This window comes from Rhinatrema bivittatum, chromosome 6 (assembly GCF_901001135.1).
Source record: "Rhinatrema bivittatum chromosome 6, aRhiBiv1.1, whole genome shotgun sequence".
In the NCBI taxonomy this organism is placed as follows: Eukaryota; Metazoa; Chordata; class Amphibia; order Gymnophiona; family Rhinatrematidae; genus Rhinatrema; species Rhinatrema bivittatum.
In genome coordinates, this window is record NC_042620.1 from 85,786,761 (window position 1) to 85,809,347 (window position 22,587).

Here is a 22,587-nt window from a genome sequence, read left to right on the forward strand (position 1 = left end):
CTTATCTATTGATGTTACCAATATGGTTGGGGGGATGTGAAATGGAAACAGTGGAAGCTTGACAAAAAAAGTAATGTAATGATCAGCACTCACGTGACTAGAACTGTTTGTTTATTATTTTTGTTAGCAGGCACCTGAAATGCTAGTGCATGTTGAATTTGCCAATCACTGTGCATTTTAGAAAGGTGGTCCTGGCTGGAACTGTACACAGTTCAAATATATGTAATTGATTGTTGGTAAGTGTATTTTTTAAGTAGCCCACTGGCACCAGTATGTTTTACTTTTCCTCCTACTTAACTCACTAGCTCAGCTTTGTAAGAAGGGCTTCTCTGCTTGTGTGTTGTTTTTGTTTGGTGTGAGGAGAGCAGAAACATCAGATCTTTATTCAATCTACTACAGTCATCTCTTACAGTGCCCTATCCCTATTAATACCAGGAGTGTTGTGATCTTCCTGCACACAGTGCCCTAACCCTGATACCAGTCTGAGACAGCCCCCTCCCTGCATTACTAGTGAGAGGCTGGCTTCACAGACAGGGGGGAGCTGCCTGACCCTCACTCCTGACTTCCCCCATGTCCCAGCTAGTGAATGGTGTGTGGGTGAGGGGGGGGGGGGGAGGAGGGTGAAGTCTGAGACAGCTCCCTCCCTGCATTACTAGTGAGAGGCTGGCTTCACAGACAGGGGGGAGCTGCCTGACCCTCACTCCTGACTTCCCCCATGTCCCAGCTAGTGAATGGTGTGTGGGTGAGGGGGGGGGGGAGGATGGTGAAGTCTGAGACAGCTCCCTCCCTGCATTACTAGTGAGAGGCTGGCTTCACAGACAGGGGGGAGCTGCCTGACCCTCACTCCTGACTTCCCCCATGTCCCAGCTAGTGAATGGTGTGTGGGTGAGGGGGGGGGGGAGGATGGTGAAGTCTGAGCAGCTCCCTCCCTGCATTACTAGTGAGAGGCTGGCTTCGCAGACAGGGGGGAGCTGCCTGACCCTCACTCCTGACTTCCCCCATGTCCCAGCTATGAATGGTGTGTGGGGGAGGGGGGGGGGAGGATGGTGAAGTCTGAGACAGCTCCCTCCCTGCATTACTAGTGAGAGGCTGGCTTCACAGACAGGGGGGAGCTGCCTGACCCTCACTCCTGACTTCCCCCATGTCTGAGACAGCTCCCTCCCTGCATTACTAGTGAGAGGCTGGCTTCACAGACAGGGGGGAGCTGCCTGACCCTCACTCCTGACTTCCCCCATGTCCCAGCTAGTGAATGGTGTGTGTGTGAGGGGGGGGAGGATGGTGAAGTCTGAGACAGCTCCCTCCCTGCATTACTAGTGAGAGGCTGGCTTCGCAGACAGGGGGGAGCTGCCTGACCCTCACTCCTGACTTCCCCCATGTCCCAGCTAGTGAATGGTGTGTGGGTGAGGGGGGGGGGAGGATGGTGAAGTCTGAGACAGCTCCCTCCCTGCATTACTAGTGAGAGGCTGGCTTCACAGACAGGGGGAGCTGCCTGACCCTCACTCCTGACTTCCCCCATGTCCCAGCTAGTGAATGGTGTGTGGGTGAGGGGGGGGAGGATGGTGAAGTCTGAGACAGCTCCCTCCCTGCATTACTAGTGAGAGGCTGGCTTCACAGACAGGGGGAGCTGCCTGACCCTCACTCCTGACTTCCCCCATGTCCCAGCTAGTGAATGGTGTGTGGTGAGGGGGGGGGGGATGGTGAAGTCTGAGACAGCTCCCTCCCTGCATTACTAGTGAGAGGCTGGCTTCACAGACAGGGGGGAGCTGCCTGACCCTCACTCCTGACTTCCCCCATGTCCCAGCTAGTGAATAGTGTGTGGTGTGGGTGAGGGGGGGGGGGGAGGATGGTGAAGTCTGAGACAGCTCCCTCCTGCATTACTAGTGAGAGGCTGGCTTCACAGACAGGGGGGAGCTGCCTGTCCCTCACTCCTGACTTCCCCCATGTCCCAGCTAGTGAATGGTGTGTGGGTGAGGGGGGGGGGGTGGATGGTGAAGTCTGAGACAGCTCCCTCCCTGCATTACTAGTGAGAGGCTGGCTTCACAGACAGGGGGGAGCTGCCTGACCCTCACTCCTGACTTCCCCCATGTCCCCTAGTGAATGGTGTGTGGGTAAGGGGGGGGGGGGAGGATGGTGAAGTCTGAGACAGCTCCCTCCCTGCATTACTAGTGAGAGGCTGGCTTCACAGACAGGGGGGAGCTGCCTGACCCTCACTCTCTCCGGGGTATTGTGATCTTCCTGCACACAGTGCCCTATCCCTGATACCAGGGTGTTGTGATCTTCCTGCATGCAGTGCCCTATCCCTATTAATACCAGGAGTGTTGTGATCTTCCTGCATGCAGTGCCCTATCCCTATTAATACCAGGAGTGTTGTGATCTTCCTGCATGCAGTGCCCTATCCCTGATATCGGGATGTGCCAGAAGATCACAACACCCCCGGTATCAGGAATAGGGCACTGTGTGCAGGAAGATCACAACACCCCTGTATTAGGGATAGGGCACTGTGTGCAGGAAGATCACAACTCCTGGTATTAATAGGGATAGGGCACTGTGTGCAGGAAGATCACAATACCCCTGGTATCAGGGTTAGGCACAAGTTCTAGTCACATTGACTGATCACATTAATTGTTTTGTCAAGCTACCAACTGTTTCCATTTCCCATCCCCCATATACTGTCAGTAGGAAACTTGGTAACATGAAATAAATAAGAGGGCAGCCAATAGGAATACAATATTCATTCCTAAACTGACCTTAACTGACCTGAAAAGTGTCAAATTGTATCATTTTCAGTTAGTGCGCACTAATCGGAAAAAACGATTTTTAACGATTTTTTAACTAAAAAATCATGCCTAAGACGATTTTCTTGCCCTGCCACACGATTTCTATCGTTAAGACGATATGGAAAACGATTCACATCCCTAGCCTTTACTCGCCCTTGGAGAGGAAGGCCTGCTTTTTCATAGCAAAACTGTAGGCAATCTGCTAGCCAGTTAGAGAGAGTATGTTTACCCACTGCTTTACCCGGTTTGTTTGGATCAAAAGAAACAAAGAGTTGAGTGGATTTCCTGTGGATTGCAGTGCGGTCTAAGTAATATGCTAGCGCACGCTTACAGTCCAAGGTATGTAAGGCCCGTTCTCATTGGTGAGAATGAGGCCTTGGAAAGAATGTGGGTAAAACTATGGATTGGTTCAAGTGGAATACCGTAACTACCTTGGGGAGGAATTTTGGATGTGTACGGCGAACCACCCTGTCATGTAGGAATAGGGTGAGTACTTGACAAGTGCTTAACTCACTAACCCTTCTAGCTGATGTAATGGCTATAAGGAAGATAGTCTTCCATGTGAGAAATTTTGGATCACAGGAAGTCATGGGTTCAAAAGGAGAACGCATGAGTCTTGTTAAGACCAGATTCAGGTCCCATTCTGTGACTGGTGGCCGAATTGGTGTTTAAGGTGAGTTAAACCTCTCATAAACCTACTAACAAGAGGTTGTATGGATATTGGTGCATCTCCCATCTTGTTATGGTAAGCTGAGATTGCACTTAGGTGTACTCTGACAGATGAAGTCTGGAGACCAGAGTCTGATGGCATAAATAGTCCAGCAGAGAAGTTGTGGGGCAGGAGAAAGGGTCAATGCTCTTTTGCGTGCACCACAAAGTAAACCTTTTCCATTTCGAAGAATAATTCTTTTGTGTTGAAGGTTTACGTGAAGCTATAAGCACTTGAGAGACATTGGTTGAAAGATTGAGTGGTTGTAAAATCAAGCTTTCAACATCCATGCTGTCAGGGATAGGGATTGAAGGTTGGGATGGCGCAACCGACCCTGATCCTGAGTTATGAGAGCAGGAGCTACACCCAGGCGAATTGGTTCTCTGATCGAGAGGTCTAGAAGTATAGGAAACCATACTTGTTGAGGCCAATATGGGGCTATGAGTATCATGGACCCTCTTGTCCTGTTGTAGCTTCACTAGAGTTTTGGTTATGAGCGGTACTGGAGGATACGCGTATAGAAGGCCTGATTCCAAGGGCGAGCAAAGGCGTCCTTGGCTGGCTGGTGTTTCTGTCTGTGCAGAGCACAGAACTTGTCCACTTTGTGATTCAGACGTGATGCAAAGAGATCTATTGTTGGTTGCCCCCAATGTTGAAATATCCTGGTCGCTACTAAGGGATCCAGGGACCACTCCTGTGGTTGGAACTGACAACTGAGGCGATCTGCAACTACATTGTGGTGCCACTAGATAAGTGGCCAGAGAAACATGGAATTGTCAGGGCCCAGTCCCAAATCTGTGCGGCTTCTTGACAAAGGAGATATATCCGTACCTCCCTGTTTGTTCAGGTACCACATGACTACTGTGTTGTCCGTTTGAATCAGAACAGTCTTGTGTGAAAGGCAGTCCTTGAACGCATGCAGCGCATAACGTATAGCTCGAAGTTCCAGGAAATTGATTTGAAATGTCGCTTCGAGTTTTGTCCAAGTACCTTGGGTCTGGAGATTGTCTATGTGAGCTCCCCCCAAGGTGGATGCATCTGTAGTTAAAGTTATCTGTGGGACTGGTTGTTGGAAGGTAGGCCCTTGCGCAAGTTGTCCTTGTTCGCCCACCATAGTAGAGATAACGTAGCTGGTGGGTTACTTGAATTGGAGAGTATAGTGGTTGAATGGCTTGGATCCATTGTGACTTTAAAGTCCATTGGGTTATTCTCATGGCTAGTCTTGCCATAGGAGTGACATGAACTGTGGAGGCCATGTGGCCTAGTAAAGTTAGAAACTGATGAGCTGTTGCTTGTTTCTTTGAGTGTAGCGAGTTTGCCAATAGGGAAAGTGTGTCTGCTCTGCCATCCTCGGGTAGAAAAGCTTTTGAAAGTATGGTGTTCAATTCTGCTCCTATGAATTGAAGCAGGTGAGACGGAGTTAGATGGGACTTTTGATAATTGATGAGAAAGCCCATGGAGTGAAGTAGAGCAATTGTTCGACTGAGAGAAGCCAGAGCTCCTTGTTGAGATTGACTTCTGATGAGCCAGTCGTCTAGATAAGGGAAGACATGGACACTTTCTTGTGTAAGTGTGCTGCTATTACTGCCAGGCATTTTGTGAATACTCTGGGAGCTGAGGCAAGTCCGAATGGTAGTACTCTGTACTGGAAATGCTGATGACCCACCAGGAAACGCAGATACTTGCGATGAGGAGGGAAGATTGGAATGTGAGCGTAAGCATCTTGTAGGTCCAGAGAACAAAGCCAATCTCCTGTTTGAAGAAGTGGAAGCATGGTGCCTAGAGAAACCATCCTGAACTTTTCTTTCTTCAGAAATTTGTTGAGATTTCTGAGGTCTAGGATGGGACGTAGGCCTCCGGTTTTCTTTGGAATGAGGAAATAATGGAGTAGAATCCTCTGCCCTGCTGAGTCCGGGGCACCGCCTCTACGGCTCTGGCTCTCAGAAGGGTGGATAATTCTGCTTGTAGATGAATTATGTGATTTTTGCTTAGTGGAAGAGGTTTTGGAGGAGAATCTCTTGGAATTGAGAAAAATTGAGTTGGTAACCTCGAGATATTATTGAGAGCACCCATTGGTCTGTTGTTATCTGTACCCAATGGTTGTAAAAGGAGGAAACTCGGCCTCCACTGGTAGATCCGGTTGTGGGTTGTTGGAGATGGCTTTGGTCTCTGGTGATGGCCTCAAAAGCCTGCAGGGTCCCGTCTGCGGTGGAGGTTGAGGCCTAGCAGCTCTAGGTTGTCTGGGTTGAGATCTTTGCTGCGGACGAGAAGATCTGCCCCTTGATGTGGAGGGTAATAACACCTCTGCCTGTAGAAAGGCCTTCGAGATTCCTTCCTTGGAGGACGGCAGATGATGATGCAGCAGAATCTTGCGGAACTGACGACAGTTGGCGCAAGGTTTCTGTATGTTCTTTCAACTGGGCCACAGCATCCTGCACCTTTGAGCCAAAGAGGTTGTCCCTATGCATGGCAAATCAACCAGTTTTTCCTGGACCTCAGGTCTGAGGTCTGAGGCCTTCAACCATGCCCAGCGACATGCACTTATTCCTGAGGCCGCTACTCTAAGCAGTTTCAAAATTGTCGTAAGCGGCTCGGACTTCGTGCTTTCCAGCTTCAAGCCTTTGTGTATTATGGCTTGAGCTGCTTTTGGTACTGCTGTGGTAAAGAATTTGAAGATCTTGCATCTGTTTCCACAGATTCCTCTGGTATTGCGTCATATATAGCTGATATGACGCAATCCTTGAATTGAGCATGGCTCCTGATAGACTTTCCTGCCCAAGGAGTCCAGGAATCTGTGATCCTTCCCAGGAGTGGAGGAATGAGGTCTTATTCTCTTAGACTTCTTTTGTGCAGACTCAACAACAACTGATTGATGTGGCAGTTGTGATTTTTGGTATCCAGGGACATTTTGAACTAAATAAGTGGTGTCCACTCTCTTGTTTGGATGGTACAGAGCATGGATGCTCCCAGAGTCTGTGCTGTAATTCTAACTGTACTTCGTGGACAGGGATGGCCAAGACTTCTTTTGAGGGTCCACGAACTGTAGGACTTCCAACATTTGTTGTCTTGTGTCCTCTTCTGATACCAAAGTAAATGTTGGTGTCTGCCATATCCTTAACAAATTCGTGAAGGATAAATCTACCGGTGGGGATTTCTTCCTTCCTTCCAGAGGAGAAGGGTCAGACATAAAACTCTCAGAAGAAGTATCCGTATGTCTGTCCTCCCAGGAATCATATGGGTCTTCTCGACATGGAGAAGTGGGAGAAGATCTTGGTGGCCGAAATAGCCCTGAAGGATCTGGCTGTGGATCATCAAGCGGTATCCATCCAGGAACGTCTTCATGTGGTTTGGCTGGAATCGGTTTTGATGGTAGAGCACCGATGATTGCGTCAAATCTGTTCATAAGAAGCTGAAATAACACTAATTCTGGCTGTCCTGGGGCCCCAGGCACTGGCATCGGCATCGACGGGACTGGTTCCGGCATTGGGCCGGGTATCAGTGATGGTAGAGGCATCGGCGTCAACGGCAGCTTCAGTGTCGGTGCAGGCAATGGCTTCGGTATTGGTACCGGTATCAGTGCAGGCACCGGCATTGGGGGGAGCACCGGCATCGTGAAGGCACCGGCATCGGTGATGGCACTAGCATCGGTGTGGGCACCGGCATCGGTGCGGGCACCGGTATCGACGTCGGAGAGGGCATCGATGGTCGATGGTCCTTCAATGCTTGGAGCACCGCTTGACGGATAAAATCTGTCAATTCCTCCGTGATAGCTGGTGCAGGCAGAGCAGCTACACGTGGTGGTAGTGGAGGTGTTGTTGGTCCTTCCACAGGGCCCTGTGGAGGTTCGAAGATCGGCACATCGAGAGGAGGTAAAGGCCTCGGCGTCAAAGGCCTCGGTATTTCTTGAAGTTGAGGCCGTTTTGCGGTCAATTTCTCTGGGGAGTGAAGCACCTCCGGGATCGATCGGTGACTATGCCGATGGTGATGCTTGGTCAATGTTCCGCCGCTGACCTCGTCGATGCCACAGATGGGGTCGTGATGAACAATCCCCCGAGCCTTCCGGACAACGTTTTTTGAGGATTAAATGTTTCAAAACTTCAACCGGAGACAATTGAGTGGACGTCGATGGGGAAGGCAAAATTTGTAGTTGGAATAAATGTTCCATCTTTTCTTGTCGGGCCTTTCGACCCTTCGCGGTCATCTCAGCGCACTTTGGACAAGATTTTACATTGTGCGTTTGACCTAAACAAAGGACACACTCGAGGTGTGGATCTGTAATGGACATAGTCCGATTACAGTTGGGACATTTTTTAAATCCCGTGGCCATATTTTCCTTGACAGCCGTCTATGGAAATGAGAAGAAAAAATAGTTTTACTCGAGAATAAAATGAGAGAAAAAATACTCACCGGCCGGTGGTAACACGGGAGACCCCGATATGGGAGAGAAAGAATTGTTTTTTAATCTAATTTTTATTCAGACAGTATGTGAGAAAACTCACACAGGCTCCTGCTCCGCGATGCCAACAGCAGCGCGGAAAAACGAAGACTGAAGGGAGACCCCTGTGGCAGAGAATATCATGGCATGCTGGGCATGCTCGGTGGGCTCAGAGTGCCAGTCAAAAGTTTCTAGAAACTTTGACAGAAAGTTTTCCGCAATAGGGCTCCATCAATGATGTCACCCATATGTGAGGACTAGCATCCTGCTTGTCCTGGGATAAATTATAAGTATGTGAAAGTCCAGTTTATTATGAAATCATTTGCTTCAGAACAATGCATTGCATTTTATAACTTTATAGTCAGGTACTTGGAAACTGGCTGAGATTTAAAAAGAAAGATTTGGGGGTTGGCCTGTTGGCTCAGTGACAATGTTGCACACTACCATGCAGATGGCCTAGATTCAATTCTCAGACTCTGCTCCCTGGGCTAGCTGGAGTTGAGGATACTGCAAAGTCAGCATTCACAGACCCTGAGGTCAAGGGAGTCTCAGCCATTGCTCAATGATATCTAGTGGTTAGATCCAGGGTCTGTTTTTGATAGAGCTGCAGTCTGTGGCTCCTGGATGAGGACTGTTGCTGCAAAGACTGGGCTAATTGAGTAGAGAGAGAATATAAACAGGAAAAGAAGACTCAGATAGTTGTGAATGAAGGTTCATGGTGCCATAATCCAAATGAGGCCTGTTCTAATTGAGCTAGAAGCTCAAAGGAGCAGGAGAAAACTGCTGAGCCACGAAAGGAAAAATTTGTTCAAGATTTAGATAACAACAAAATACCTTTAAATTAATTAAAGGCTGAAAAATTAGCTAGCCACATACTTGCAATGAACTGAGTATTTTTGTAATGTCAGGGTTTGCTTATTTTCAAAGAACTTCATACAATATATTTAAGTGAAAAATATTTATATTCAAAGAACATAATAGTACCACTTTATTAGCTAGAAAGCAAAGTAATCCAGGTCAATGGAAACCCCCAAAAACGGTCAAATGAAAAATGACCCACCTATAATATTCTTAAAGTGGCATTTAGTAGTTTTGTTTAGTTTATGGTAGACAGACCTGATTGTTCTCAAGTAACAAGTAAACATACATATAAATATACTATATACTTTGTTTATATAATATATATATATATATATATATATACATATATATATATATAAATACATTTACCTGTTTTTCACTGTAGGTATTCAATTTATATAGGGGTTTTTGAAGAAAAAAATCTTCATTTCCTATGCCCATTCTAGCTTTAGATGCTTTTGTGTCACCCATCATTCTAACCGGATCAAATTCTGCAACAACAGCAACCTAGACAAAAATAACACACATGTTTACTACTGGGTATATGTGGAACAATCATTTTATTATAACATCTTTTTGTTTCTGGATACATAGTTTCAGAACATGTTTAGAACATAAATAGAATTAAGTATATTTAGTAAATGAGAATTTTATGTGATTAAATATATTTTATGTTTTATTTATTATTTACAGAACATTTAAGAGTTATGCCCATTCTAGCTCACAATAAAACACAGATAAAACTCACAGAAAAAAAATACACATAAGAATAACAAAAGAAATAAATAAATAAGATCCACAATCAAAGGGGGACTAAAAAAATTAAAGCAAAAAAAAACAAACCAAAGTCACAAGCATAAACAAATGGCACAGCAAGCAACCTCAAAACACCTTTCCCCAAAACTTCATAACAGAAGCATATCCTAGGATATAAATCATGGATTCAAGCAACCTCACCATCATAGGAAGTCCGTTTAGAATCTATGAACACCTTCAAATGCTTAGGGTATAAAAATGTATACAGTATCTAGTACTTTGAAATTCAATCAAATACTTACAAGACTATCTGTTACGCTTGGGCTGTGTTCAGGTGTAGTGAACACCACCCAAAAGGGTGGCTCCAGGTGGAGAGAGACAGGGATGGCTGGAAACAGTGTTTGGGTCCCGGCTGGGTCAGGGCAGGCGGCAAGAAGCAGTGTAAAAGTCCAGGCTGGGTCAGGGCAGGCAGCAGGTAGCAGTGTCTGGGTCCAGGTTGGGTCAGGGCAGGCGGCAGGTAGCAGTATCTGAGTCCAGGCTGGGTCAGGGCAGGCGGCAAGTAGCAGTGTCTGAGTCCAGGCTGGGTCAGGGCAGGTAGTAGAAAGACAAAGAGCCCGAAGGCCACACACACACGTACGGCAGAGCAGAGAGCCCGAAGGCCACACACACACACGCACGGCAGGGCAGAGGGCCCGTAGTCCACACACGGACACAGGGCAGAGGGCCTGAAGGCCACACACGGACACACAGTAGAGCAGAGGGCCCGTAGGCCACACACGGGCACAGAGCAGAGAGCCCGAAGGCCTCACACACACACACAGCAGGCAGGACCCGTAGGCCACACACACACACACAGCAGAGGGCCCGAAGGACCGCACGCACAGTAAGCAAGGCAGGGCAGGGCAGAAGGTCCGAAGACCATACACAGCACAAGGTAACGCAAAGCAAGGTAGAAGGCCCGAAGGCACACAGCGCAAGGCAAGGCAAAGCAAGGTAGAAGGCCCGAAGGCCGCGCAAGGCAAGGCAAAGCAAGGTAGAAGGCCCGAAGGCAGCGCAAGGCAAGGCAAGGCAGGGAAGAAGGCCCGAAGGCCGCGCAAGGCAAGGCAAGGCAAGGCAAGGAAGAAGGCCCGAAGGCCGCGCAAGGCAAGGCAAGGCAAGGCAAGGTAAGGAAGAAGGCCCGAAGGCCGCGCAAGGCAAGGCTAGGCAAAGCAAGGTCCAAGGACCACACGCACAGCAAGCAAGGAAGGCTAGAGCAGGGAGCCCAGGCGAGCTCGATGCCGAAACACCGAGGGAACTGTCAGGCAGGGTTATAAGGGAAAGCCCAGAACATAGAGTGGACAAGGGAGATGGACTGGGCCTGTCAGGAGAGCCAGCTCTAGAGGGACCCCTGGTGGTGAGGCGGTTGCACAGCAGCCATAGCCGTAACACTATCTAAGAAATATTTGAACGCAATGGGCAAGAGCCCCCTGGTGCAAAGCAGTAAACTCTCTATGTTGTTACTATGTAGTTCTAGACACATATGGAAATACATATATACATATTTTTTCTATTTAAACCTTTTATTGAGATATATAAAATTACATCAATAACAATTCCATAAAAACTGTAAATATACAAATATTGTAAATAACATAGTTAGAAGTCTCATATATAGGGGTAGATTTTCAAAAAACGCGAATAGGCGTACTTTTGCTGGCGCATCAGGCGCCAGCAAAAGTACGCTGGATTTTAGTAGATATGCGCGGAGCCGCGCGTATCCTGGATCGGCGCGCGCAAGGCTATGAATTCTGTATAGCCGGCACGCGCTGAGCCGCGCAGCCTACCCCCGTTCCCTCCGAGGCCGCTCCGAAATCGGAGCGGCCTCGGAGGGAACTTCCTTTTGCCCTCCCCTCACCTTCCCCTCCCTTCCCCTACCTAACCCACCCACCCGGCCCTGTCTAAGCCCCCCCCTTACCTTTGTCGGGGGATTTACGCCTCCCGGAGGGAGGCGTAAATCCCCGCGCGCCGGGACGCGACCTGGGGGCGGGTCCGGAGGGCACGGCCATGCCCCCGGGCAGCCCCCGGGCCGTAACCACGCCCCGGGCCCGCCCCCGAAACGCTCCCGACACGCCCCCCTCGGAGAACCCCGGGACTTACGCGAGTCCCGGGGTCTGCGCGCGCCGGTGAGCCTATGTAAAATAGGCTCACCGGCGCGCAGGGCCCTGCTCGCCTAAATCCGCCCGGATTTGGGCGGATTTAGGCGAGCAGGGCTCTTAAAATCCGCCCCTATATCGTTATTCATCTCTTAATATTTTTCTAACATTTTTATGTCCACAGTGCTACACTAATCACACAATCATACATCCATACACTTTCATGTATCAGCAATATCTTCATATACAATGTGTCCTGCTGGTGGCTGAAGGAGATCGGTAAGTATTGCTTTGAGAAATTTTAGAACTTAAAATGTTTTGGGGAGAGGTAAAATATTGGGGTATATTCTTTAGTGTGTGTGTGTGTTTGTTAATAAAAGAAAGCCAAAAGGTAGGTAATAGCCGAGTTGTGTATACTTAAGTAAAAAGGTTGAAAAAGGTCAGTTACTCACCTTGAAAATGTGTTAATAGTAGTGTGAGTGATTTGAGTAGATGCCAACATTGTTAAACAGAATAGCAGCGAGTCACTCATGCTAACTGAAGTATAAATCACTAAAGGCATTGTTTTGTACTAACTTGCCTTAGTAGCAGAAGATATATTGCAGTGAAAGAGCTCAGTAATCCACAATTCAGTGGCAATCACTGTAGCAGAATATCCATTCTTCAGCAAGCAAACCCTCTCAAGGGCCATACTTAACACTAAATCAAGTCAGATCTTCAAGAAGAAAAGACCCCTGCCTCAACAGATCTCTGTGCACCGGAAACCGGAGAGGGAGACTACTACCACATACCATGGTCTCCTGAGCCAATCTGGTGCCAATCTGGTGCCACCAAAAACATCATCCCTCTGTGACTCTCGACCCTCTGAATCATTCTGCACAATGTTGTGGGAACGCTTGAGGCGTTCCCATCTCTGGGATTTCATGTACCCTTAGCCACGACGCAACCGCAGAGGTTCCCCGCACAGATTGATTGAAGAATCAAAACGAAGACTCTGGCGAGGCCTGTACCGAGGCACGCCTTACACAGGAAAGGCATGGACCACGCCCACTGAACAGGTTAATAGGTAGAGTTCATTCGTATGGACAGAAGCAGAGGCAAGAGATTCCGAAGATCCGGACAGGATTCAGGATTAGGAGAACTGCAGGATCCAGGAACTTGAAGTAAAAGGCCCAGCGAGGAGCTAGAGTGAACTCGGAGTATGGAACCTGAGCTTGGGAGAATAAAAGCTGGAATCCTCAGAAGGCTTACGCTGCCGTTGCAGAGGACATCCGCATCCTTGAAGATCAGGGCATGTAGAGATCCAAAGAAAATGACATCGGGACTTCAGGAACTCTGAAGGACGAAACATCAGGGACATCAAGATCTGGATGGACAAAGACATCAGGATAATAGACATCAGGACTTCAGGAATTCTGAAGGACGAAACATCAGGGACATCAAGATCTGGATGGACAAAGACATCAGGATAATAGACATCAGGACTTCAGGAATTCTGAAGGACGAAACATCAGGGACATCAGGATCTGGACAGACAAAGACATCAGGATAATAGACATCAAGACTTCAGGGGCTCTGAAGGACGAACATCAGGAGAGAAGAAGGTCTGAACATCAGGAACTGGACGAACGAAGACACAGGATCTGACGAGAGACCTTTGACGAAGATGAAGACGAGATGAAGACGGAGGGTCAGGCAAGAGACCACAACGAAAACGAAGACATGGAATTCCAACATGGAACAGAGTGCCAACAAGAAGCAAGATAGAAGAGGAGTCCTAAGGAGGATTGACTCCTTAGGATTATAAGATACCCGCGTAACCCCCAAAAACCTACCCCTGCGCGCGCCGAGCCTATTTTGCATAGGCTCGGCAGCGCATGCAAGCCCCGGGACACGCGTATGTCCCGGGGCTTCGAAAAGGGGCGCTCCGGGGGCGGGGGCCATGGGCGAGGCTGCGGTCTGGGGCGGGGCCGAGTACTCCGGCACAGCGGCCTGTGCAGGGGCATGGTGTGCCGGCAGCCGGCCAGCAGGTGTAACTTTTGGAACAAAGGTAGGGGGGGATGTAGTTAAGTCTGGGGGGTGGGTTAGATGGGGAAGGGAGGGGAAGGTGGGGGGGAGCCTTGGAGGGAACGGGGAAAGCCATCGGGGCTCCCCTTGGGCTCGGCGCACGCAAGGTGCACATAGTGTGCACCCCCTTGCGCATGCCGACCCTGGATTTTATAACATGCGCGCGGCAGGTGTACATTTGTGTGCGCCGGGTAGCGCGCACAACTGTACCCCGCGCACGTAACTTTAAAAATCTGCCCCTTAGGGCCTGATTTTAAAAAGCATTTACTTTCGTAAAACTGGGTTTTACTTGAGTAAATGGGCTTTTGAAAATTGCTACACTATATGCCATTAAATTGTCCATAGGATTTACTTGCGTAAGTGCACTATATTCAAGTAAATGGCTTTGAAAATTGCTATGAAAGAATGTTACATTTACTGTGTAACTCCTTTGAAAATTACCTTCTTAGATTACACGCTAAGCTGTATCTTTGCAGATAAGGAATAGCTATCACACCCACCCCCCATTTCTTAGGTCTTCTTAATTCAGAAAGTAAAATACAAGTTTTTTCTCTTTCCGTAAGAACTTGTTCAAACATGTATAGAACATTTAATATCTGATCTCTTCACTCAACATGATAACAGTTATATATATACAATATGTTTGGAAACAATATCATTTTAAATAGTGCACCTTTACCCATGAGGGATAAAGGTAAATATTTCCACATTTCCATTTGCACTTTATCCAGAACCATTTTAATATTGACTGATAGATGTTTGATAAATGATTAGGAATTTGTAGCCTCAGGGGCATAGCATCCATAGTGAACAGTGGTGCATGGGCACCACCAACTTTAAAATGGGGTGTGCCATGCATCACCAACTTGGGAAGCTATAGTGACTTCCCTGCTCTCCCACCAGAACAGTGCTGCTGACCACACACCACTAATGTTCTCTCTCTAAGCTGCATATGTGCACGGGAAAAGTTCTGCCACTTGCGCACCGATGGTCTGCTTGTGCATAACTTTTCCTGTGGTGTGCTCAGCTCGTCCCCCTCCCAGTGCAGGAAACCTGGCTGGGCCGTGGCGACCCCATCTTGCCACAGCCTGAAGTGAAGAGGAGGACAGCGAGGCTTGGTGGGACCCCAGGCCACCATGGCCCGAAGTGGAGGCCAATGGGCTTGAGTGAAGAGGAAGCTGGCAGGGGTGCAACCTGAAGCGAAGAGGGGTGTTTTGTGTGGTGTATGTCCTGTGTGAGCACCTGTGGGGTATGTGTATATGTCTGTGAGAGCCTGTGTGCATGCATGTGTGTCTGTGTGAGAGCTTGTGTGTCTGTATGAGAGCCTGTATGTGTTAGAGGCTGTGTGTGTGTCTGCATTAGAGACTGTGTGTATATTGTGTGACTGTGAGAACCTCTGTGTGCGAGCATATGTCTGTGAGAGCTTGTGTGTCACTTAGAGAAGATAAGACCATCGCGGAAAGATTAAAATGATTTCCTTTCTCGGTGTTTACTGAAGAGGATGTTGGGGAGGTACCCGTACTGGAGAAGGTTTTCATGGGTAATGATTCAGATGGACTGAACCAAATCACGGTGAACCTAGAAGAATGTGGTAGACCTGATTGACAAACTTAAGAGTAGTAAATCATCTGGACCGGATGGTATACACCCCAGAAGTTCTGAAGGAACTAAAAAATGAAATTTCAGACCTATTAGTAAAATTTTGTAACCTGTCATTAAAATCATCCATTGGCACCTGAAGACTGGAGGATAGCTAATGTAACCCCCATATATAAAAAGGGCTCCAGGGGCGATCCAGGAAACTAAACAGACCGGTTAGTCCTGACTTCAGTGCCAGGAAAAATAGTGGAAAGTATTCTAAACATGAAAATCACAGAACATATAGAAAGACATGGTTTAATGGAACAAAGTCAGCTTGGCTTTACCCAAGGCAAGTCTTGCCTCACAATCTGCTTCACGTTTTGAAGGAGTTAATAAAAATATGGATAAAGGTGAACCTGTAGATGTAGTGTACTTGGATTTTCAGAAGGCATTTGACAAAGTTCCTCATGAGAGGCTTCTAGGAAAAATAAAAAGTCAGGGGATAGGTGGCGATGCCCTTTTGTGGATTACAAACTGGCTAAAAGACAGGAAACAGAGAGTAGGATAAATGGACAATTTTCTCAGTGAAAGGGTGTGGGCAGTGGAGTGCCTCAGGGGTCCTGTATTGGGACCCTTACTTTTCAATATATTTATAAATGATCTGGAAAGAAATACGACAAGTGAGGTAAGCAAATTGGCAGACGATACAAAATTGTTCAGAGTAGTTAAATCACAAGCAGATTGTTGATAAATTGCAGGAAGACCTTGTGAGGCTGGAAAATTGGGCATCTAAATGGCAAATGAAATTTAATGTGGACAAGTGCAAGGTGATGCATATAGGGAAAAATAACCCATGCTATAGTTACACAATGATAGGTTCCATATTAGGTGCTACTGACCCAAGAAAGAGATCTAGGCGTCATAGTGGATAACACATTGAAATTCATCGGTTCGTGTGCTGCGGCAGTCAAAAAAGCAAACAGAATGTTGGGAATTATTAGAAAGAGAATGGTGAATAAAAACGGAAATGTCATAATGCCTCTGTATCGCTCCATGGTGAGACCGCACCTTGAATACTGTGTACAATTCTGGTCGCCGCATCTCAAAAAAGATATAATTGCGATGGAGAAGGACAGAGAAGGGCGACCAAAATGATAAAGGGAATGGAACAGCTCCCCTATGAGGAAAGACTAAAGAGGTTAGGACTTTTCAGCTTGGAGAAGAGACGGCTGAGGGAGGATATGATAGAGGCATTTAAAATCATGAGAGGTCTAGAACGGGTAGATGTGAATTGGTTTTTACTCTTTCAGATAATAGAAAGACTAGGGGGCACTCCATGAAGTTAGCATGTGGCACATTTAAAACTAACTGGAGAAAGTTCTTCTTCACTCAACGAAACAATTCAACTCTGGAATTTGTTGCCAGAAGATGTGGTTAGTGCAGTTAGTATAGCTGTGTTTAAAAAAGGAATTGGATAAGTTCTTGGAGGAGAAGTCCATTACCTGCTATTAATTAAGTTTACTTAGATAATAACCACCGCTATTACTAGCAATGGTAACATGGAATGACTTAGTTTTTGGGTACTTGCCAGGTTCTTGTGGGCCTGGATTGGCCACTGTTGGAAACAGGATGCTGGGCTTGATGGACCCTTGGTCCTGACCCAGTATGGCAATGTTCTTATGTTCTATTAAACAGGCTCTCACAGGTACATGTATTACACACACAGGGCCAGATAATCGTACCTATGCGTGGGCATAGACTTGTGCGTGCAACCTGGCGCGCACAAATCTACGCCTGATTTTATAACATGTGCATGCAGCCGAATGCATGTTATAAAATCTGGGGTCGACGCATGCAAGGGGGTGCACACTTGTGCACCTTGCACGTGCCAAGCCCTAAGGAAGCCCCAATGGCTTTCCCCGTTCCCCTCCGCCCCCCCCCCCCCCCACCTTCCCCTCCCTTCCTCTATCTAACCTGCCCCTCCAGCCCTACCTAAATATCCCCCCTACTTTTATTTTTTTATTTACGCCTGCCTCTGGGCAGGCGTAGAATGGTGCTGCGCTGGCCGAGTGGCAATGGAGAGGCCTCTGGCCATGCCCCACCCCTGGTCCGCCCTGCCCACAGCCCCGCCCATTTTTTCAAGCCCCGGACTTACACGCGTCCCAGGGCTTACGCGCATCGCCGGGCCTATGCAAAATAGGCTTGGCACACACAGGAGCGGGTTTTTGGGGTTATGCGCGGAATATACACACGCAACCCTTTTTAAAATCTGCCCCCACAGTGTATATGTAAGGAAGAAAGAGCTTGGGGTGTGAGAGAGAGAGGGAGTGTGTGGTGAAAGCATTGGCAGGTGTATGAGAGAGGGAGTGTCTGAAAAAATGAATGTGTTAATATGTTTGTGTGAGTGAGGAAGAGAAAGAAGATAGTTTGTGTGGCCCTACCTCCTCTAATGCAAGATAATCTCAGGGTGATCGGAAATCAAATGATCCCAGGTATGGAAAGCAGATTTTTTTTAATCCTTATTAGTTTTAATTATTGGGTGTACTTTGATGTTTCTAGTGTTAAATGTTTTTTTTTTATATTAAAACATTAATTATTGGATGTTTTATTCATCAGATGTTTTGAAATATTTTATTGGTGTTTGGGAAATATTAGAACAAATGTACACAAGATTTTTTAATTGGATGTTTGTCAACTGTTTTGACATTTAATATTTTTATTGGCATGGTTTTAATATGAATGATGTTTTTTTTACGCTTGCTGCCTGCGGCAGCCCCGCAGTACACCCTCTCACCTTTCTAAGCAACTTCCAGGCTCCAGCTCCCTGTCACTTGTGGCAGTGGGCCGCCGGCTCCAACCTCGGGCTCCCGCCAGCGCCTCCGGCTCTGCTCCACTTCCCTGGGACTCTCAGCCAGCATGCCTCCATCCGTCGGGCCTCTCCGTGGGGTTCGCGGAGAGACGCCACCAACAGCGCCATGCCCCTCCCTAAGCTCACGCGCATGGCATCAGTAACCTTATAAAGGGCCTGCGGTGGGGACCCTGGCCGCAGACCCGGATGCTGATGTCAGATCCTTCAGCGTATATATGCTCAGGCCTCGCACCATAGCATTGCCTTTGCAACAGGTCTCCTCGGTTCCCTGTTTGGTTCTGAGTACTCGTTGCCTCCGTGCTTCCTTGATCCAAGTTCCAGATTGTCTCCAAGTTCCTGATTCCTCGTTTGTCTCATCTGTCCTTTGATTGACCTCCTGGTGCCGACCTGTGCTACATCCGACCTTACCTGCCTTCTCCAAGCCCGACCTCTGTAACGTCCGACCTTGCCTGCCTTCTCCAAGCCTGACCTCTGCTACGTCTGACCTTGCCTGCCTTCTCCAAGCCTGACCATTGCTATGCCTGACCACGTCTGCCTTCTCCGTGCCTTGACCATTGCTATGCCTGATCACGTCTGCCTTCTCCGTGCCTTGACCATTGCTACACCTGACCACGCCTGCCTTCTTCGTGCCTTGACCATTGCTACGTCTGACCATGTCTGCCTTCTCCGTGCCTTGACCATTGCTATGCCTGACCATGCCTGCCTGCTCCGTGCATGACCATGCTACGCCTGACCACACCTGCCTTCTCTGTGCCTTGACCATAGCTACGTCTGACCACGCCTGCCTTCTCCGTGCCCTGACCATTGCTACGGATGACCATGCTATAGATTCCTTTGTGTACAGAGTTCTACGTTGCTTGCTACACCTTCCAATTGCCGCCAGCTCTCATTCAAGTTCGACAGTGACACCTCTGTCCCTATCCTCTGGACTTGGACTCCTAAGGCTCCGGCCTTTCTTTGCTCAAGCACCTTCAGTCAATCCTCGTTCCTTGGTGCTTGGGTTCCTGTACTGGGACCAGTCTTGGATAGAACCTCGCCACCTGCTGGCTGCTGTCTCTGGGCTGAACTACCTGCCTTTGACGTCCAATCTCGAGGCCCGCCTAAGTCCTGCCGGCCCCGGCACCCAAAGGCTCAACCCGAGGGAAACGTGGGCTGGTATAGGTGAAGCTCCAGTGGCCTCTAGCTTCAGCCCACTCCACCTGCTGACGGTGAGGACCCGTAGGCCCTCACCTGCAGGTTGCGTCAACCCCACCTCAGTCCAAGAATCCACCTCCAGCTGAGCAATTTTATATCTGATGATGTACAAATTCTATTACCAATCACTGAATCATTAGAAAAAACCTTGGACTACTGGAACTCCTGCCTGCAATCTATAAACAGCCTTCTAACAAGCCTCAACCTGATCCTGAACTCAAGCAAGACGGAACTCCTCCTCATCACTCAAGACGGAAACTACCCGCTGCCCAATACCTCCACCGCAAGCCTACCAGTTTTTTCCCCACAAGTCAGAAACTTAGGAGTCATCATGGTTAATCAATTAAATTGCAAATGCTACATCAATAACACTACAAAGGACTGCTTTTACAAACTTCAAGTCTTAAAACGCTTGAGACCTCTCCTCCACTTCCAGGACTTCCGTACAGTGCTACAGGCAATCATCTTCTCAAAGATTGATTATTGCAACTCACTTCTGCTCGGCCTCCCCGCCAATACCATTAAACCCTTGCAGATGCTGCAAAATGCCTCAGCTAGGATTCTGACCAAGTCCAAAAAAAGGGACCACATCACACCCATTCCTGATCAGCCTGCATTGGCTCCCAATCAAATTCAGAATCTTGTACAAAGTTCTAACAATCATCCACAAAGCCTTTTACAACACCACCCCACTGGAACTCAAGATCCCTCTTCGACCTCGCCTACCTTCCCGATCGATAAGATCGGCGTACAAAGACACCCTCCAGGCCCCCTCCATTAAAACCTCATTAAGAAAGAGAGCCCTCTCCTCTGCTGGCCCATGCATTGGAACTCTCTACCTCCAGATCTCAGACTCGAAAAATGCCCAATCACCTTCAAAAGAGACTCAAAACCTGGTTGTTCAATCAGGCCTTCTCGCAATTCTTGTGATCGGGTCGACTCAAACAGGATGCTATAGAAGAACTCTCGTTCGCTAGTCTTATCTCCCGCCTTTTGCAAACAAGCTTAAATTATCGCTCCACTCCCTAGCCCTATGCTTTTCGTTTTAAGCACCTGTTCTTTATCTTTTCCAGCTCGCCGGTTAATGGCTCTCGAATTTCTCCCTGGTTAATTTTCAGGTTTTTTTTCCAAGTTTGTCCTTCCTTGTTTAATGTAATGCATACACCTTATGCTCTGTTTTCGTTCAATGTAAACTGAAGTGATTTGTAACCTGTTACAAGAATATCGGTATAAAAAAAAAAAAAAAAAAAAGTAAAATAAATAAATAAATAAATATCTCCAATTTTATTACTTGATGTTTTGAGAGGAATGATGATGAGGCTTCCGTTTTTCCATTGTTGCACTGCAAAACACAGTTGGGCTTGTAGTTTCCAATTCAGTTTTTGTTGGCACATTTTCTATTCTGTATTTGGTGAGGGTCTGTCTGTATTTTAAAGGTCCAAGTTCTTGTGTAACTTTAATTCTTGCTGTGAAAATGACGGTACTTATCATTGGCTTTTTACGGCATTTCCTCATTTCTATTTTAAAACTGAAGTTTGCTCTTTATTAATTTCACTTGCATACAGAAATCAGTTTGAATGTTCTTGCAGAAAATATTTTTCTCATTCACATATTTTATTGTAACTGCTGTTAGTAGATTAGGTGTTTATTTTAAGGGATTAGTGAATGTTCCCTCTAAGGATTGGGTTGCTGTAAGCATAAATTTGATAGGCTTTTTGCATCAAAGAAAGTAGTGCTCACAGGGTATTGTAAGAGGGTGTACTGTGTTCTAAGGCTCATAGCAGCAGCAAATTTTCTGGTGCACCAACTTCAGCAGTCACCTTATGCCCCTGTGTAGCCCCAAATTCTTTGAACAATCACCTGCCCTCTGAAACAGAAATTCACCAACCCATCCACCTTGAGGTGTACCATATAAGGAGAGAGCTTCAGGTTTCTGAAAATGTATCACCAGGCCAAATGAACTAAGTATGTTTTGTATCACAAGGCAGGACTGGGGGAGAGGGTGCAAGGCAGAAGTTTCACCTAGGGTGTCTAATATCCTTGTACTGGCTCTGCTTGGTGTCTTGGGGTCCTGTTACCTCTGCTGCTGATGCCAGCCAGCAAGTTTTATAAAACTTTGATGGCAAAACTACAAAGTTAGAATAAAAAATAGGATGAATTGCTTCCCCTTTTGGGTTTAACAGAAATCAATAAAACGAATAAGCTCCTGATCTGGGCATCTGAACCAAAATCCAAACTGAACTGAAATTTTTTACATACGTATCCCTAATAAATGCAGGTAAAATGATTTTTATGTGCATAAATCAATTTGAAAATTGACCTCTAAATTGAAAGGTTTATTTTCCCATATGAAAATGCCAAATATATTGAAGTTTAGAAGAAAGCACCTGCTGCCTCAGGACCTCAAGGCGTTTTTGTCTTTCTTCTTCTTCATGTATCTCTTGAAGAACTTTTTCTTTTTTCTCCATAAGACGTTTTTCCAACAACGCCTGTCTAAAAATAACCCTTTAAAAATAGATAGATATTAAGTGAATGAGTAGATATAATAAAATGTACATGTGAATTTATGATTAAACTTTTTCTATGAGATATATTAAAATGAAATTACTTGTACTGTTCACTTTCTGCTAACAGCATCTCCATGGAGTCTCATACATGGGTCATATAAGCTGCATGATGTGCTTCACTAAGGGGATGTCTGAAATGCATTCATTCTGAGTAATCACTGAAAAGGACTTGTACAGTATAAACAAGGAGAATGAGCTGTGCGATTCACTGTGGCCATTGTCAGAGAACAAGGATTTCAGATAAGTAATTATCTTTCTAAAATAAGCAGCATTAAAGGAGTTACACAATGGGACTAGATAGCTAAAGGTTTCAAATAAAAAGGGATAGGAACAACAATGCAAACAGGAGACAAAAAGTACTAAATGTTTTTCTGTGAGAGACCTCTCATTTTAACTCTTTTGTTTGCTTTTTCTTTTCAGTGAAAATGAAAATACACATGCAACAGAAGAAAGGCAACCCAGGAAATGGACTAAAAAAGGCCCTAGGATTGTGATAAGTTGGGCTTTATCCTTTGAAAAGACTTAATTGCACCAGTAGGTCAAATCTTGAATCCCAGTTATAGGTTGTGTTAAGGTAATAGTGTTTTGTGAATGAATGAATGAATGCTATGTTGCAGCCTTCAAAACTCTTCTAATGAA

The 22,587-nt window shown here is 46.8% G+C and overlaps 1 protein-coding gene across 1 annotated transcript in view; it reads right to left on the minus strand.

Annotated features, from left to right (window-relative positions):
- The window catches only part of CCDC148 (coiled-coil domain containing 148), a 460,662-nt gene that overhangs the window by 137,176 nt on the left and 300,899 nt on the right, over positions 1 to 22,587 (minus strand). The window contains exons 13-14 of the mRNA XM_029605544.1: positions 21,769 to 21,886; positions 9,152 to 9,289 (exon numbers count right to left, since the gene is read on the minus strand). Coding sequence (XP_029461404.1) covers positions 9,152 to 9,289; positions 21,769 to 21,886 — 256 coding nt within the window. The remainder of the gene's footprint in view (positions 1 to 9,151; positions 9,290 to 21,768; positions 21,887 to 22,587) is intronic.